General features: G+C 43.9%; 2 protein-coding genes across 28 annotated transcripts in view; both read left to right on the forward strand.

The window, feature by feature from the left end:
* Positions 1 to 2,767: 2,767 nt before the first annotated feature.
* Positions 2,768 to 11,371, forward strand: LOC130706446 (rho-related GTP-binding protein RhoG-like). Of its 6 annotated transcripts, XM_057538522.1 has the most exons (5): positions 2,977 to 2,993; positions 4,012 to 4,113; positions 4,476 to 4,661; positions 7,506 to 7,662; positions 7,796 to 11,371. In XM_057538522.1, exon 5 carries the CDS (start codon positions 7,811 to 7,813, stop codon positions 8,384 to 8,386), a length of 576 nt encoding a protein of 191 aa, XP_057394505.1. In that variant the 5' UTR covers positions 2,977 to 2,993; positions 4,012 to 4,113; positions 4,476 to 4,661; positions 7,506 to 7,662; positions 7,796 to 7,810; the 3' UTR covers positions 8,387 to 11,371. The 6 variants fall into 6 exon arrangements, with proteins under 6 accessions (XP_057394503.1, XP_057394504.1, XP_057394507.1 ...); XM_057538523.1 differs by lacking the exon at positions 4,476 to 4,661 and having other exon boundaries at positions 2,956 to 2,993; XM_057538526.1 differs by lacking the exon at positions 7,506 to 7,662.
* A 3,672-nt stretch (positions 11,372 to 15,043) lies between these two features.
* Positions 15,044 to 16,519, forward strand: part of TAF1 (TATA-box binding protein associated factor 1) — a 120,837-nt gene continuing 119,361 nt past the window's right edge. For all 22 annotated transcript variants that reach the window (XR_009006674.1, XR_009006676.1, XR_009006677.1 and 19 more), the window contains exons 1-2: positions 15,044 to 15,252; positions 16,271 to 16,385. Coding sequence is in view for 16 of the 22 variants with exons in the window: in XM_057538306.1 (XP_057394289.1) it covers positions 15,052 to 15,252; positions 16,271 to 16,385 (316 nt within the window). In the remaining 6 variants the exon portion in view is untranslated. The remainder of the gene's footprint in view (positions 15,253 to 16,270; positions 16,386 to 16,519) is intronic.

Raw genomic sequence — 16,519 nt, forward strand, 5'->3', positions numbered from 1 at the left:
GAATCAAACAATACATGGGTATATAACGAAAAAGAAGAGATAAGAACATACTCATTTGCATATATTTGCAAAAAGAAACACAGCAAATACAAATAGCGAATCATGCTGTACACCTGAAACTAATATGTGAATGTCAATTACGCCTCAATTGAAAAAAATAATAAACACAGGAAGGATAAACCAGAAATTAATGAAAATGGTTACAGGGAGTGGGTGACAATGGGGCAGAGAGCATAGGCATGGGAGCAAGACTTCTCTGGAAATAGCTTTTTATATAGTTTTGACTTTGAACCATGTAAAAGTTTACATTTTTTAAAAATAAAAATTGTATAAAATTTTTATCCTTTTTATTAAAAAGGACAATAAAAGCAAATCCTAAAGTTGAATACAAACGGAAACAACTCCACAGAGGAAAAAAAAGATTCACGTAATTTTTAATAGGATATAGTCTAAGGACAGAAAACTGCAAAGAACTTCTGAACTTTACTTAGGTTAACTGTTGGTAGTGGTATTGGTCTTGTAATTCTGAAAAGAGTAATATATTGGTGTTAGGAACCAGAGTTTTCATTGTAAGAGAAGCAAGATACAAATATGAAATGGGGAACGGTGAGGGAGAACCCTGTGGTATTAGATTTGAATCGAAGGTATTAGTATAAACGCATTCATTAAAAAATTTTTCTCTCTCCACTGAAAGGGCCTACAAGCAATGATGCCCCAGTTTTGTTTTGTTTTTTTTAAAAAATTTATTTATTTGGCTGTGGCGGGTCTCAGTTGCGGCACGCGGGATCTTCGTGGCGGCGTGCGGGATCTTTAGCTGCAGCACGCGAACTCTTAGTTGTCGCATGTGGATCGAACCTGGGCCCCCTGCATTGGGAGGGCGGAGTCTTAGCCGCTGGACCACCAGGGAAGTCCCGATGCCCCACTTTCTAAACACCATTCCCCACTAAAAGGAACCAGGGCTCCTTGGAGAAATGGCTTATATCAGATCCAGGACAGGGAATGCACAGAGTGAGCCTGGAACATCTTGTGCCAAAAAGCAAGGAAGTGCTCAAAGACTAATTGGGGTCATGTCAAAAGGATACAGGAGCCAGAGTGAAGTGGTAACTATTGGACAAATTTGTAACAGTTTGAGGATCAAAAAGGATAATGATGCTGTTAGATTGTAACACATTAAAATAAAAATACAAGAAAGGACGTAAGAAAAGGGAAAGTTCTTTACTGAGTAAGTCCAGTTAATAAATATAGAAGGAATTAAGAATTAGAAAAATCACCCTTTTGCACTCTTCCAATATAATTGATTCAGGCAACGATCATCGACGGATGCTAAAACCTTTGGGTGCAAGGGCGATGGAGAACAGAATATTCACAGAATTTCAAAGTACCACCCCATAGGTTACTTACTAATACAAAAGGAAAAATGTGCCATTGCGATGGAGAGATCTGGTGGACACCACTTTTTTGAAGTGATCAAATTTAGCATCACCAACATTGGAACAACCTGACATTGTGCCTTCTGATGACCGGTAAGATATTTAACCGGAATCACTTTGAAGAAAAGATTAGACGAATTCAGCCTATAGAATATTTTCAAGACAACTTTCCTGGATTCTTCCAAATACGTAGTGTCATGCAACACAAAGAAAAATGCTGGTGGATTCTGGATTAAGAGACTAAAGGGAGATAAACAAATACAATGCATGAACCTTGAGTGGATCCCGGATTGAAATGTAAAATGCTCCAATTAGGACAATTGAGGAAATTTAAATACGGACTGTATGTTAAATGATATTGAATTAATGTTAAGTTTTAAAGATGTGCTAATGGTATTGTGGTTGTGTAGAAAAAAGTCTATTTTTAGGGGTGAAGAATCACGATATCTGTAACTCACTTTTAAATGGTTCAGGGAAAAAAACCTGTTAAAATTGTGGGGGCTTTCCTGGTGGCGCAGTGGTTGAGAATCTGCCTGCCAATGCAGGGGACATGGGTTCGAGCCCTGGTCCGGGAAGATCCCACATGCCACGGAGCAACTGGGCCCGTGAGCCACAACTACTGAGCCTGCGCGTCTGGGGCCTGTGCTCCACAACAAGAGAGGCCGCGGTAGTGAGAGGCCCGCGCACCGCGATGAAGAGTGGTCCCCGCTCGCCGCCAACTAGAGAAAGCCCCCGCACAGAAACGAAGACCCAACACAGCCATAAATAAATAAATAAATAAATAACTTTGAAAAAAGTTGCAGTTATCTTTAAAAAAAAATGTTAAAATTGTGAATCTAGGTGAAGGGTCGCCTGCTCGTTTTACTTATCTTTTACTTTCACATTTCCCCCCCAAAAAAGGGGGGAGGAAATCCATTTCTACGGGTAAATGTCAATTCAAAACAACTAACTGCAAAGGTACCTTTGGCACACTGCCAGTTTCTCTTTCGAACGAAACAGTACAGGAGGAGACAACACAGACAAGAAAAACCGGTTCTAATCTTTACTTCCGTGTCCTGTGGCGTGGTTACGTGCGGTTACCAGGACGTAGATCACGTGACCTAGGAAGCGCTCCCCCCCAGTGCACTGAGACAGCTCCTGCTTAGGTAAGTGAAAGGGGGCGGGACCGAACATTTTCTTTGACTAACCGCTTTTCACAGATCCAGCCTCCTGATCGCGTATAGTCCAATCAAAAGCCTCTAGTAAGGTAGTGACACCAATTCTCCTTTCTCGTAGGACTGGCGGCCTTTCCGGTTCCTTTTTTCTTTATTCCGCATCCGGTAGGGGCTGGTCACTGAACTCTGTGAGTCACTTCTGGGCGACATGGGTTTTTATTTCCGGCCTGTGGGGCGAAGCTGGGATTTGCTGTCCCTCGTAGCGGCTGCCGGCGCCGACGCCGCCATCATGTCAGACACGGACAGCGATGAAGATTCCGCTGGAGGCGGCCCATTTTCTTTAACCGGTTTCCTTTTCGGCAACATCAATGGAGCCGGGCAGCTGGAGGGGGAAAGCGTCTTGGATGATGTGAGGGGGTGGGCGTGGGGATAGGGCTGGGGGTGGATCGGCTAAGGAAAAGGTGGAGTGAGGAGAGTTGAGTGGTCTTAGGAACCGGAAAAAGAGGGCGATGCGGCCCTCCCTCAGTGAGAGGGCGCACTTAACGTACGCGAAGAGGACCAGAGAAGCAGTTGTCATGCCAGTAGATCGTGCAGTAACGGAGAGCGAGGGGGCTCAGTTTGGGCGAGGGTGGAGACAAGAGAGGAGAACAGTAGGCAAGCTCTGGGACGTCAGCGGCGCTGATATGGGTGGCTTTGGAGCTGGTTAGATGGAAAAATAGCAGCTTAACCTAGTGAGAGTGCTTTCAAACCTTTGCTACGAGAACCTTGGAGATTCTTGAAACTGCGTTTGTGCCACCGCTGACTAGAGGTGGCTCTAGAGCGAGAGGACAGGACCTGCACCAAATCACGTGGTTCAGGTCCCAGTTCTTAGAACAGCCAATGTTCAAACCATCCGGGGCAGACCCCTTCTGGTCCCAGTGGACTTCTTACATAGTTTTCCCACCGTTCACTGACATTCATGAAATTGTTTCTTGTGCCTGACACTCACCTATCTTAAGTTCGTCTCCTCAAGGAGAAAATACTGACCAATATTCCTCATTCCCTGCAACACACAATAAAGACAGCAGTAAAGTTCTTGCCTTGCTTTCTCTGATCTGAATGATCTCAGTTTCCTTAGCCTTTATTCAGGCAACTGCTGTTCCATTTATTTAGTCTTGGTGGGGGTTCCTTGAATAATCTTTCCTTACATTAGTTTAAAGGATGGTGATGAAATTGGACATGATGTATTAATAAAGATCTGATCAATGTGGAGTTTAGTGGAAGATGTACTTTACAGTTCTCAGATAATGATGCTGCTTTTAGCACGCTGCCGAGTCGTTTTTCAGATGGATTTATAGCTTTGTCGTGGATCTGGGAAATAAGCCTTGTGGGTGTGGGAAACTTAGGTTTAGGTATTGTCTTTGATTGTGGTGCTGTCCCTTTTTCAGGAGTGTAAGAAGCACTTGGCAGGCTTGGGGGCTTTGGGTCTGGGCAGCCTGATCACTGAACTCACAGCAAATGAAGAATGGATTGGGACTGACGGTGCCCTGGTAAATGATGAAGTCTGGGTCATTTTTTTTTTTTTTGGGTCTTTTTAAAAAATGTATTTATTTTTGGCTGCGTTGGGTCTTCGTTGCTGCGCACGGGCTTTCTCTAGTTGCGGGAGCGGGGGCTACTCTTCGTTGGGGTGCGCGGGCTTCTCATTGCAGTGGCTTCTCTTGTTGCGGAGCACGGGCTCTAGGCGCCCCGGCTTCAGCAGTTGTGGCACACCGGCTTAGTTGCTCCGCAGCATGTGGGATCTTCCCAGACCAGGGCTGGAACCCGTGCCCCTGCATTGGCAGGCAGATTCTCAACCAGTGCGCCACCAGGGAAGTCCAGTTATGGGGTCTTCTATGTTGTGCCTCTAACCTAGGAGAAAAGTGACTGCTGGGAAATGTGCATGTGAAGAAGGATGCTTTGTCAGATGAGAATGGAAGATTTAGAAGAAACTGTAATTCCAAGGTTAAAAGTGAATGCCTTCTGAGGTGTTGGTCTCTGCAGCTCCAGTCCTCTTCCAATTTCCAATCCTAGAGACATATTTAATGATCTCTGAGCTGAGGTGATGTCTACTTTACAGTGCTACTATGAAGCTTAAATAAGATATGTGAAAGTATTTTACACAATGCCTGTAACAGGCTCTCAGTTTTTAATTTCCCCTTGTTTCTCATAGCAACTTATTTTTCTCTGGACCATGCTTTACTGTGTATTATTGTTTACCTTCTTATAGAAGTCCTGCCTTTACCCTAAGACTATAAACTTCTATCATCGTTCTTTTTTTTTTTAACCCTTTTTTGAGTCCCTCCTAGCAGTGCATTGTGCATAGTAGTGCCTGGGAGAGTGTGTGGATAGCGGTGGTGATGAGGGGAAAGCTATGGGTGATCTGTAACCGGACAGCATTGTGCTGGATGCTGGAGCTGAACGAAACAACCTTTTCTCATATTGGTGATAAACAGAATATTTGCCTCTCTCTTGTAACTCCTAGCCTTCTCTCAGAGTTCCCAGCCCTTTAAAAACTATTATTTTTATTTTTAGTATTTTTAACCATTTTAAAGTGTACAGTACAGTAAGTATATGCACATTTTTGTGCAACAGATCTTTAGAATTTTTTTCTCTTGAAAACCTGAAAGTCTATACCCCTTAAACAACTACCCATTTCCCCCTCCCCCAGCCCCTGGCAACTACCATTCTACTTTCTGTTTCTATGAATTTGACTATTCTAGATACCTCATATAAGTGGAATCATGCAATATTTGGCTTTTTGTGACTGGCTTATTTCACTTAGCATAATGTCTTCAAGGTTCATCCATGTTGTAGTGTATGAAAAGATTTCCTTTTTCTTTTTAAGGCTGGATTATACATATATATATATATATATTTTTTTTTTCTTCTTTATCCATTATCCATCGATGGACATTTAGGTTGCTTCCACCTCTTGGCTGTTGTGAATAATGATGCAATGAACATGGGTGTGCGATTATCTCTTTGAGATCCTGTCTTCAATTCTCTTGGATTATATTTTTTAGTCTTATTTTTAAACTTGTTAAATATGGAGAATTTCAAATATACACACAAGCAGAGAAAATCGTATAATGAATATGTGGGCTGAATGAATGAGTCAACTGTACAAAGCAGCCCCCTCCCACTTTTGCTGAACCTTCCCTTTCTTTGAGAGTTTGCTATAGGTGAGGGTGTTTTGGTTTTGTTCAGACCTGGGATGTTCTAGGTGCATTTCATCATGTAGGCCTGGTATTTATTATATATACCAGGAGCACTGGTAGACGTAAACAAGTAGAAAAGAGTGTAGATGGCTTTTCCTAGTTATAGAGGTGAGGAGCTGAACTTGGGATGCAAAACGGTCTTTGTGCCTAAGAGTTTTGCTCTAGTTCAGCAACCCCCTCAGATGCACTATTGTCCTGAAAGCAGTCACTTTGAGCAGAGACACTGGATGATACGTAGAGGCGGCTGGGAAGATGAGTTGTACAGGCAGTGATTGCTATCAGAGGCAAAAGAAATGAATCCAAACTGGAAAAGTCAAGGAAGGCTATTCTCATGGAGTGTGGTGGTGACTTTGCCCTGTTTCCATTGACTTTGTGTGTTTGATCCTCATGCATATTCCTAGATGGAAAAAGACAGCTATGGTCAGTGAGTCTTCTGGGATGATTGCCTACTAGAGCTGAATCAGGCTCTGGACTTTTAGCTGTGGGACCTGTGCCAAGGAAAGGAAGGCTTCTAGGTGGAACGCCTCACTGGGCAGAGCTGGCTGTGTGAGGAGAGAGCTACCCCTAGCGGGCCTGTGCGAAGCATGCTGAGAAGGCCAACTTTTTTTTCCCTTGACCCAAAATGAGCTGTTGTGTTTTGTCTGGTTTTTGTCTATGATATGGACCTAATGTAGACCTTAGCTAATAAGACAGCAGGATGGGGGAATGTGTCTGTTCCCCCCCCATTCCCAAGGTGAGAAACTAATTGATTCTCAAATTTTTTTCCATAATCAAATACATATGATAATGTGTCCCCTTTCCTCCATGTTCGGACACTTGAAGTTAATGCTGTGAGGATCGGGTCTGAAATGAGGGTACTAGTTAAGAAGCTAAAGAAAATGGAGTGCTGTGGAGGCACTGACACAGTAGGGCATTGACAGAATATTAATAAGGGGGTACAGACATGGGAGCTCATAGTAAACGTGCTCCTTGGAGATCATCTGTGTTGTACCATTAACTCGCAAATACTTGATTCCTGAAGAAATGGACGAGAATATAGTGGTGTTATGACCTGTAGTTTTACTCAGATAAGGTCGGAAGGGGTGAGACCCCCTGGTTTGTCTAGCATTGTACTCACATTATAGAACTTTTGCCTTCCCCGGCAGATTAGTAATTTCTGTGAAGTCATAGTAGCTTCTAACACTTAATGAGTACTTCCTATGTGGCAGGCACTAATAAGTACAGCATACAGCACATGCATTCTTTCATGTAAGCTTCAGGTTAAAAACTTGCCCGAGTTCACAAAGCTTAGGAAAAGAGAGGACTGGTTTTCGACTCCAGGAGGTCTGACTTCAGAGTCTGGACTCTTAGCCGCTTCTCTGTATGGCTGAGTCTGACTGGCCTACCTTCCTCTCCAGTATTATGATGTCACTGTTGCTCAGGAACAGAGTGTCCTTTGCTGAGTCTATAGCCACAGACCCAAAGTAAGAGATGTGTTTCCTTTCGTTTCAACCTTGGGAACCTTCTTTCTATGCCAATTTTTTTTGTTTTTTAATTAGTTAACATTTATTTAGCATCTGCTATATTTTAGAACCTTTGATACTGTATACGCAGACCTTATGACGATACTGCAACATAAATACCTATCTTGTTGGGCTCACAGTCCTTTTTGAGAGTCTGATGACAGCTTTGGATCTTCTTTCCAGAAAAATTTCCTTATGCACATAATATTGCACACAGCTGCAGAGGTGGCTTCTAGAATCTACTGAAGCTTATCCTCTAGCAGTCCATGGACTCCGTGGTAAGAATTCCTGCCCTCTGCAACCTTTCGCAGCTGACTCTTCCATAGTGTTAAGAGGCCAGGCAAGTGGCGGTGGCGGTGGGGGGGGGGGTCTCACCTCCTTTCTTTCTCCTCAGAGAGAAATGTTTATACGGCTTAGGCTCCTGAAATTAACCAGATGTCTGTGAACATTCTTTCTTTCTCTCTTGTCCGTAGGACTCCAAGGGAAGAATGCAGACGATTAAATGTGTGGTTGTGGGAGATGGGGCTGTAGGTAAGACCTGCCTCCTCATCAGTTACACGACAAACGCCTTTCCCGAGGAGTATATCCCTACTGTCTTTGACAACTATAGTGCCCAGACATCTGTGGACGGCCAGATCGTCAGCCTGAACCTGTGGGACACAGCCGGCCAAGAGGAGTATGACCGACTGCGAACACTCTCCTACCCCCAGACCAATATCTTCGTCATTTGTTTCTCCATTGGCAACCCATCTTCTTATGCCAATGTTAGGCATAAGTGGTACCCAGAGGTCTCCCATCATTGCCCCAATGTACCTGTTTTGCTGGTAGGCACCAAGAGGGACCTGCGAAGTGACATTGAGACAGTGAAGAAGCTGAAGGAACAGAGCCTAGTGCCCACAACTCCTCAGCAAGGCACTTCCTTGGCTAAGCAGGTGGGGGCTGTGAAGTATCTGGAATGTTCAGCCCTGATGCAGGATGGGGTCCATGAGGTATTTTCAGAAGCTGTCCGGGCTGTGCTTTACCCTGCCACAAAGAAGAACAGCAAGAAGTGTGTCCTCTTATAGCTTTTGGGGTGCTGCTTGGGGACTGCACCTAAGGAGAATAAGGGGGAATTCCTTTGACAGCATTTAACAATGCCAGCGTGAGCCACTTATCTCTTCCCCTGGAAACCCTAGACTCCAGGTTATTCAGCTTTTGGAGGAACAAAGAGAGGCTAGTTTGCACTTGGCTGCTTTGAAGTTTGGTCTGAACCTTTTGGAGGAAGTTTGAGAGAGTGAGAGTGTGTGTGTCTCTCCTGTCGAAGTGGTAAGAGGAGATGCCACCAAGCGCTGTTCTTTTCTGTCCTGGCCAGGCCACGACTAAGCAGAGCAGCCTAGCGCTGTTGTTTGTAGGCTTTTGCTTGGCTGTTTGAAATCTAATTTCAGCGTTCCTGGCTGTATTTACCGTTGAGCAAGTGCCTCCCAGAAGGACAAGGTTCTCCAAGTTTTCAAATCATTGCCTTAAGCTTTCTGATATACTAATGTTTGGAAACCATCTTATGTGTGATTCCTGGGTGTTCCCAATGTTGACATGCTCTTTCCATTCTTGAGAGGAGATATTTTTGCAATAATGGTTAAGCAGCATTCCTAGAGTTCTGTGAGATGGTAATAGATGTTTCTTAAAAGGGTTCTGTGGTCAAATAAGGCAGGAACCAGTGATTTAAATAATGCCAAATAGTTTCTTCTACTGCAGGAAGTTATAACTTTTAATAAGTATGCAGTATTTCCCAAACTTACTTCACTGAACTTTTGTTTTTTGGTCCCATGCAACACACCTATTAACATCTCTGCGAACACAGTTTCAGAGATGCTGGATTACAAGGCACTGGGAATTCCCATGGCGGAGACTGTGAAAAAAGCATAATGTGATCCTGTTCTTTGTGCTGTTTCCCTCTTCATGCCTTTGAGAGGAATGTTTACCAGCCATGGCCTTGTTATTGGTTCCTCTTCCATCCTCAGGAGGTGGGTTTGGCACTTAGTCACGATAGTATATTGGTTGTGGGATCTGATGTTCAGATCTGCTCTCGGATTCTGCTAGCACAATAGGCACGGTGATGTGTAATGAACAGTCCCTCTGAAGAGCTGTGTCTCTGAGGCTTCTGTGTGGCTCTTTTTTCTCTCATCATCCTTCCGCTTGAAGGAAAGACCACTGAAGATTAACCCCCTAAATAAAACCAGTGAAACGACCAACGAAATAAAATGTCCTGCCAGTCACTGTCAGGGGATTCTGTGAATGCCTCTGATACTTCTCTTCTGCTGTCATTCCTCTGAGTCACTATAAAGACTACCTTGCTCTCTTCCTGTTCCTCCCTCCTCTGTGTATCTCCCTGTGTGTGTGTTCAGCCCTGTGTGCCTTTTGAGGTTGCTCCAACAGGGCTGGGGTACGTTGGGTTTCCAGGCCGCAGGGCTGTCGTCGCCCTGGTGGCGGTGTTGCTGGAGTTGCTCAGTGGGCCTGCTGCTCCTTCTCCCTAGTTGTATTTTTGACCTTCCTCATTTGATATGGAAGGAAACCTTAACTCCTCTGCCTGGCAAATAGTGGTTGACAACTCCACTGTGCACATATCCTCTCACCCTGCCAGAATAGCGTGGGATTTTTGAGAGTTTGGGAAATGGAGCTAAAAGGAACACATACCTCCCCTTGGGGTGGGTGGAGTGCCTGAGCTTCGCTCTCCCCTTGGGGTGGGTGGAGTGCCTGAGCTTCGCTCTGTGATCATCTTGCTGTTGCCCTTTGACGGGATATGATCAGAGTAACCTCAGGCTAACTGAACCTCCTGGAGAGGGTTGCCAGATAAAATACCATAATTTTTTTAGTATAAGTGCAATATTTGGGACACACTTACACTAAAAAATCATTTGCTGTTTATCTGAAATTCAAATTTAATGGGGCATCCTGTATTTTTATTTGCTAAATCTGGCAACGCTACTCTTGGAGAACCTGGAACCTGGAGGTCAAATATCAAGTATTGATAGAAGATAAAAGGTTATGTAGGGACTTCCCTGGTGGTCCAGTGGGTAAGACTCTGCGCTGCCGATGCAGGGGTCCCAGGTTTGGTCCCTGGTCGGGGAACTAGATCCTGCCTGGCGCAACTAAGACCCGGTGCAGCCAAAATAAATAAATAAATAAATATTTTCTAAAAATGGTTATGTAAATTCTCTATTCTTCCTCCTTTTCTTCTGGTTGCCTTTTCCCTCACGGTGGACTAGTGTTTTGTTTTCTTTTTCCTTCATGACGGTACCCTCCACTCCACATAGTACTTCATTGGTGTATATTTCTACACTGCTGATTGTCTAAAGCTGTGGAGGATCCAGGATGAATACTGTTGTCCAGCGCTTGCCTTCTATCTCAGGTCCAATGTACTGTATCTGTTTTCCAGTGTGTGACTCAGGGCCTCCTGAGGGTGGCAGGGATTCTGTATGAGAAGTGAGTCAACTAGAAGAGGGTGAGGGTGGACCTCCTCAACTAAGGCCCAGTAACACTTTGGAAAGTGGGGCTGCTGTTACAGTAACGTGGCCACCGTAGAAGTCAACTGGCTTCTGGGCACTGTGCCCACTGCCCTTGGGTAGAGTCACTGGGTTTTCCCAAAGGCAGCCAAATGAAAGTGTATTCCAGTCTCAGGATGTTCTGATTGATGCCACCTTGGGTGCTCACAGGACTTCATGGTTCAAAGGGGTTAGAAACATGGCTGTCACCTGGGTCTCTGAGAACTTTCTATTTAGCTACTGAAATCTTTTAAGTTGGATTTTAATTTAATAGTGCCTCCTGCTCTCCCTTTGCCTGGCAAATTCCCAAATGTAAGCCTGGGTTTGGTTTGGGCAAATTTGTGTCCTCTAATAAATGGAGGTGTGATCCACAAGTCTGAGAGAGTGGTTTTGTATTGGTCTGATTTAATAGTCTTAAGCATACACTGACATCTTGGTTTTTATACTTGAAAGGAATTTGTATGAAGACTAACATGCTAATATCACTTTTAAATTATTCATAAGGAATGGTAATAAACTTTTCTGATTTTACTGGGTCCATTGCTTTCTAAAAATCAAAGCAATTCCTCACCACCACCCCTTTGCTTTGAGTGGTTTCTAAATGCTTTTCAGCTTGCAAAGGATGAAATAACTATAATTGTCATATTGCACATGGCACCTATGCGTAGCTGTGCTTATTTCTCTACATCAGATAATCAGGGTAAGGAACTGTCTGCCCTGCTAACATTGATTGTCTAGTTCCTGCCCACCCCCTACCTATTCATCCCCAGGATTTAGCTTCATTTCCTGGTTTTCAATAATGACAGACCAGTTAGTTCCCTGTTGGTGATTTTCCTCACTTATTACACTACATTCAGTAAACAATTATCAAGCTCCTACTGTGTTACAGGCTTGACTGTGCTAGGGGCTGGGTTGTGAAGATAAGATATATCATTTAATATTTTTTGCCTCTTCCAGTTATCTCAGAAAAATCTCCTTCCCGTTTGTTATAAAAATGAACTAGGGAATTCCCTGCTGGTCCAGTGGTTAGGACTCTGTGCCTTCACTGCTGAGGGAGTGGGTTTGATCTCCTCCCCCCCCAAAAAAACCACAAAGAACCACTCCCCCAATCCTGGCTGGCAACTGTAAATAGCGCTGGTACACTAGTAAGTGCACGAGTAAAGAAGTGCAAAACCATGTTTTTTGTTTTATTAAAAACAGCTTTATTGAGGTATAATTTACATACTGTACAATTCACCCATTTCAAGTACAATTTAATGATTTTTAGTAAATTTACTGAGTCATGCAACCATCACCAAAATTAAGTTTGAGAACACTTCCATCACCCCAAAGAGATCCCTCATGCGGTTAATCCCCGTTCCCACCCCCAGCCCTAGGCAACCACTAATCTTTGTCTTTTCTGAACATTTCATATAAACAGAATCAAACAATACATGGGTATATAACGAAAAAGAAGAGATAAGAACATACTCATTTGCATATATTTGCAAAAAGAAACACAGCAAATACAAATAGCGAATCATGCTGTACACCTGAAACTAATATGTGAATGTCAATTACGCCTCAATTGAAAAAAATAATAAACACAGGAAGGATAAACCAGAAATTAATGAAAATGGTTACAGGGAGTGGGTGACAATGGGGCAGAGAGCATAGGCATGGGAGCAAGACTTCTCTGGAAATAGCTTTTTATATAGTTTTGACTTTGAACCATGTAAAAGTTTACATTTTTTAAAAATAAAAATTGTATAAAATTTTTATCCTTTTTATTAAAAAGGACAATAAAAGCAAATCCTAAAGTTGAATACAAACGGAAACAACTCCACAGAGGAAAAAAAAGATTCACGTAATTTTTAATAGGATATAGTCTAAGGACAGAAAACTGCAAAGAACTTCTGAACTTTACTTAGGTTAACTGTTGGTAGTGGTATTGGTCTTGTAATTCTGAAAAGAGTAATATATTGGTGTTAGGAACCAGAGTTTTCATTGTAAGAGAAGCAAGATACAAATATGAAATGGGGAACGGTGAGGGAGAACCCTGTGGTATTAGATTTGAATCGAAGGTATTAGTATAAACGCATTCATTAAAAAATTTTTCTCTCTCCACTGAAAGGGCCTACAAGCAATGATGCCCCAGTTTTGTTTTGTTTTTTTTAAAAAATTTATTTATTTGGCTGTGGCGGGTCTCAGTTGCGGCACGCGGGATCTTCGTGGCGGCGTGCGGGATCTTTAGCTGCAGCACGCGAACTCTTAGTTGTCGCATGTGGATCGAACCTGGGCCCCCTGCATTGGGAGGGCGGAGTCTTAGCCGCTGGACCACCAGGGAAGTCCCGATGCCCCACTTTCTAAACACCATTCCCCACTAAAAGGAACCAGGGCTCCTTGGAGAAATGGCTTATATCAGATCCAGGACAGGGAATGCACAGAGTGAGCCTGGAACATCTTGTGCCAAAAAGCAAGGAAGTGCTCAAAGACTAATTGGGGTCATGTCAAAAGGATACAGGAGCCAGAGTGAAGTGGTAACTATTGGACAAATTTGTAACAGTTTGAGGATCAAAAAGGATAATGATGCTGTTAGATTGTAACACATTAAAATAAAAATACAAGAAAGGACGTAAGAAAAGGGAAAGTTCTTTACTGAGTAAGTCCAGTTAATAAATATAGAAGGAATTAAGAATTAGAAAAATCACCCTTTTGCACTCTTCCAATATAATTGATTCAGGCAACGATCATCGACGGATGCTAAAACCTTTGGGTGCAAGGGCGATGGAGAACAGAATATTCACAGAATTTCAAAGTACCACCCCATAGGTTACTTACTAATACAAAAGGAAAAATGTGCCATTGCGATGGAGAGATCTGGTGGACACCACTTTTTTGAAGTGATCAAATTTAGCATCACCAACATTGGAACAACCTGACATTGTGCCTTCTGATGACCGGTAAGATATTTAACCGGAATCACTTTGAAGAAAAGATTAGACGAATTCAGCCTATAGAATATTTTCAAGACAACTTTCCTGGATTCTTCCAAATACGTAGTGTCATGCAACACAAAGAAAAATGCTGGTGGATTCTGGATTAAGAGACTAAAGGGAGATAAACAAATACAATGCATGAACCTTGAGTGGATCCCGGATTGAAATGTAAAATGCTCCAATTAGGACAATTGAGGAAATTTAAATACGGACTGTATGTTAAATGATATTGAATTAATGTTAAGTTTTAAAGATGTGCTAATGGTATTGTGGTTGTGTAGAAAAAAGTCTATTTTTAGGGGTGAAGAATCACGATATCTGTAACTCACTTTTAAATGGTTCAGGGAAAAAAACCTGTTAAAATTGTGGGGGCTTTCCTGGTGGCGCAGTGGTTGAGAATCTGCCTGCCAATGCAGGGGACATGGGTTCGAGCCCTGGTCCGGGAAGATCCCACATGCCACGGAGCAACTGGGCCCGTGAGCCACAACTACTGAGCCTGCGCGTCTGGGGCCTGTGCTCCACAACAAGAGAGGCCGCGGTAGTGAGAGGCCCGCGCACCGCGATGAAGAGTGGTCCCCGCTCGCCGCCAACTAGAGAAAGCCCCCGCACAGAAACGAAGACCCAACACAGCCATAAATAAATAAATAAATAAATAACTTTGAAAAAAGTTGCAGTTATCTTTAAAAAAAAATGTTAAAATTGTGAATCTAGGTGAAGGGTCGCCTGCTCGTTTTACTTATCTTTTACTTTCACATTTCCCCCCCAAAAAAGGGGGGAGGAAATCCATTTCTACGGGTAAATGTCAATTCAAAACAACTAACTGCAAAGGTACCTTTGGCACACTGCCAGTTTCTCTTTCGAACGAAACAGTACAGGAGGAGACAACACAGACAAGAAAAACCGGTTCTAATCTTTACTTCCGTGTCCTGTGGCGTGGTTACGTGCGGTTACCAGGACGTAGATCACGTGACCTAGGAAGCGCTCCCCCCCAGTGCACTGAGACAGCTCCTGCTTAGGTAAGTGAAAGGGGGCGGGACCGAACATTTTCTTTGACTAACCGCTTTTCACAGATCCAGCCTCCTGATCGCGTATAGTCCAATCAAAAGCCTCTAGTAAGGTAGTGACACCAATTCTCCTTTCTCGTAGGACTGGCGGCCTTTCCGGTTCCTTTTTTCTTTATTCCGCATCCGGTAGGGGCTGGTCACTGAACTCTGTGAGTCACTTCTGGGCGACATGGGTTTTTATTTCCGGCCTGTGGGGCGAAGCTGGGATTTGCTGTCCCTCGTAGCGGCTGCCGGCGCCGACGCCGCCATCATGTCAGACACGGACAGCGATGAAGATTCCGCTGGAGGCGGCCCATTTTCTTTAACCGGTTTCCTTTTCGGCAACATCAATGGAGCCGGGCAGCTGGAGGGGGAAAGCGTCTTGGATGATGTGAGGGGGTGGGCGTGGGGATAGGGCTGGGGGTGGATCGGCTAAGGAAAAGGTGGAGTGAGGAGAGTTGAGTGGTCTTAGGAACCGGAAAAAGAGGGCGATGCGGCCCTCCCTCAGTGAGAGGGCGCACTTAACGTACGCGAAGAGGACCAGAGAAGCAGTTGTCATGCCAGTAGATCGTGCAGTAACGGAGAGCGAGGGGGCTCAGTTTGGGCGAGGGTGGAGACAAGAGAGGAGAACAGTAGGCAAGCTCTGGGACGTCAGCGGCGCTGATATGGGTGGCTTTGGAGCTGGTTAGATGGAAAAATAGCAGCTTAACCTAGTGAGAGTGCTTTCAAACCTTTGCTACGAGAACCTTGGAGATTCTTGAAACTGCGTTTGTGCCACCGCTGACTAGAGGTGGCTCTAGAGCGAGAGGACAGGACCTGCACCAAATCACGTGGTTCAGGTCCCAGTTCTTAGAACAGCCAATGTTCAAACCATCCGGGGCAGACCCCTTCTGGTCCCAGTGGACTTCTTACATAGTTTTCCCACCGTTCACTGACATTCATGAAATTGTTTCTTGTGCCTGACACTCACCTATCTTAAGTTCGTCTCCTCAAGGAGAAAATACTGACCAATATTCCTCATTCCCTGCAACACACAATAAAGACAGCAGTAAAGTTCTTGCCTTGCTTTCTCTGATCGGAATGACCTCAGTTTCCTTAGCCTTTATTCAGGCAACTGCTGTTCCATTTATTTAGTCTTGGTGGGGGTTCCTTGAATAATCTTTCCTTACATTAGTTTAAAGGATGGTGATGAAATTGGACATGATGTGTTAATAAAGATCTGATCAATGTGGAGTTTAGTGGAAGATGTACTTTACAGTTCTCAGATAATGATGCTGCTTTTAGCACGCTGCCGAGTCGTTTTTCAGATGGATTTATAGCTTTGTCGTGGATCTGGGAAATAAGCCTTGTGGGTGTGGGAAACTTAGGTTTAGGTATTGTCTTTGATTGTGGTGCTGTCCCTTTTTCAGGAGTGTAAGAAGCACTTGGCAGGCTTGGGGGCTTTGGGTCTGGGCAGCCTGATCACTGAACTCACAGCAAATGAAGAATGGATTGGGACTGACGGTGCCCTGGTAAATGATGAAGGTGAAGTCTGGGTCATGGGGAGTAAGGTGGGGGAGGAGGCTAGCCACTTACTGTACATGTACTTTTCAATGGGAATTATCTGAGGGAGTGAAAGTTTCTTGCTCTTTGTTTAGATCTACCCCCCCCCTTTTATT

Source organism: Balaenoptera acutorostrata, chromosome X, assembly GCF_949987535.1.
Source record: "Balaenoptera acutorostrata chromosome X, mBalAcu1.1, whole genome shotgun sequence".
Lineage (NCBI taxonomy): Eukaryota > Metazoa > Chordata > Mammalia > Artiodactyla > Balaenopteridae > Balaenoptera > Balaenoptera acutorostrata.

Coding starts and splice junctions, on each gene's coding strand:
- LOC130706446 (XM_057538520.1), top strand. CDS start 2,793: ATGGGTTTTTATTTCCGGCCTGTGGGGCGAAGCTGGGATTTGCTGTCC. Junction 2,994..4,011: donor GGGAAAGCGTCTTGGATGAT/GTGAGGGGGTGG, acceptor TCCCTTTTTCAG/GAGTGTAAGAAGCACTTGGC. Junction 4,114..7,795: donor TTGGGACTGACGGTGCCCTG/GTAAATGATGAA, acceptor TCTTGTCCGTAG/GACTCCAAGGGAAGAATGCA.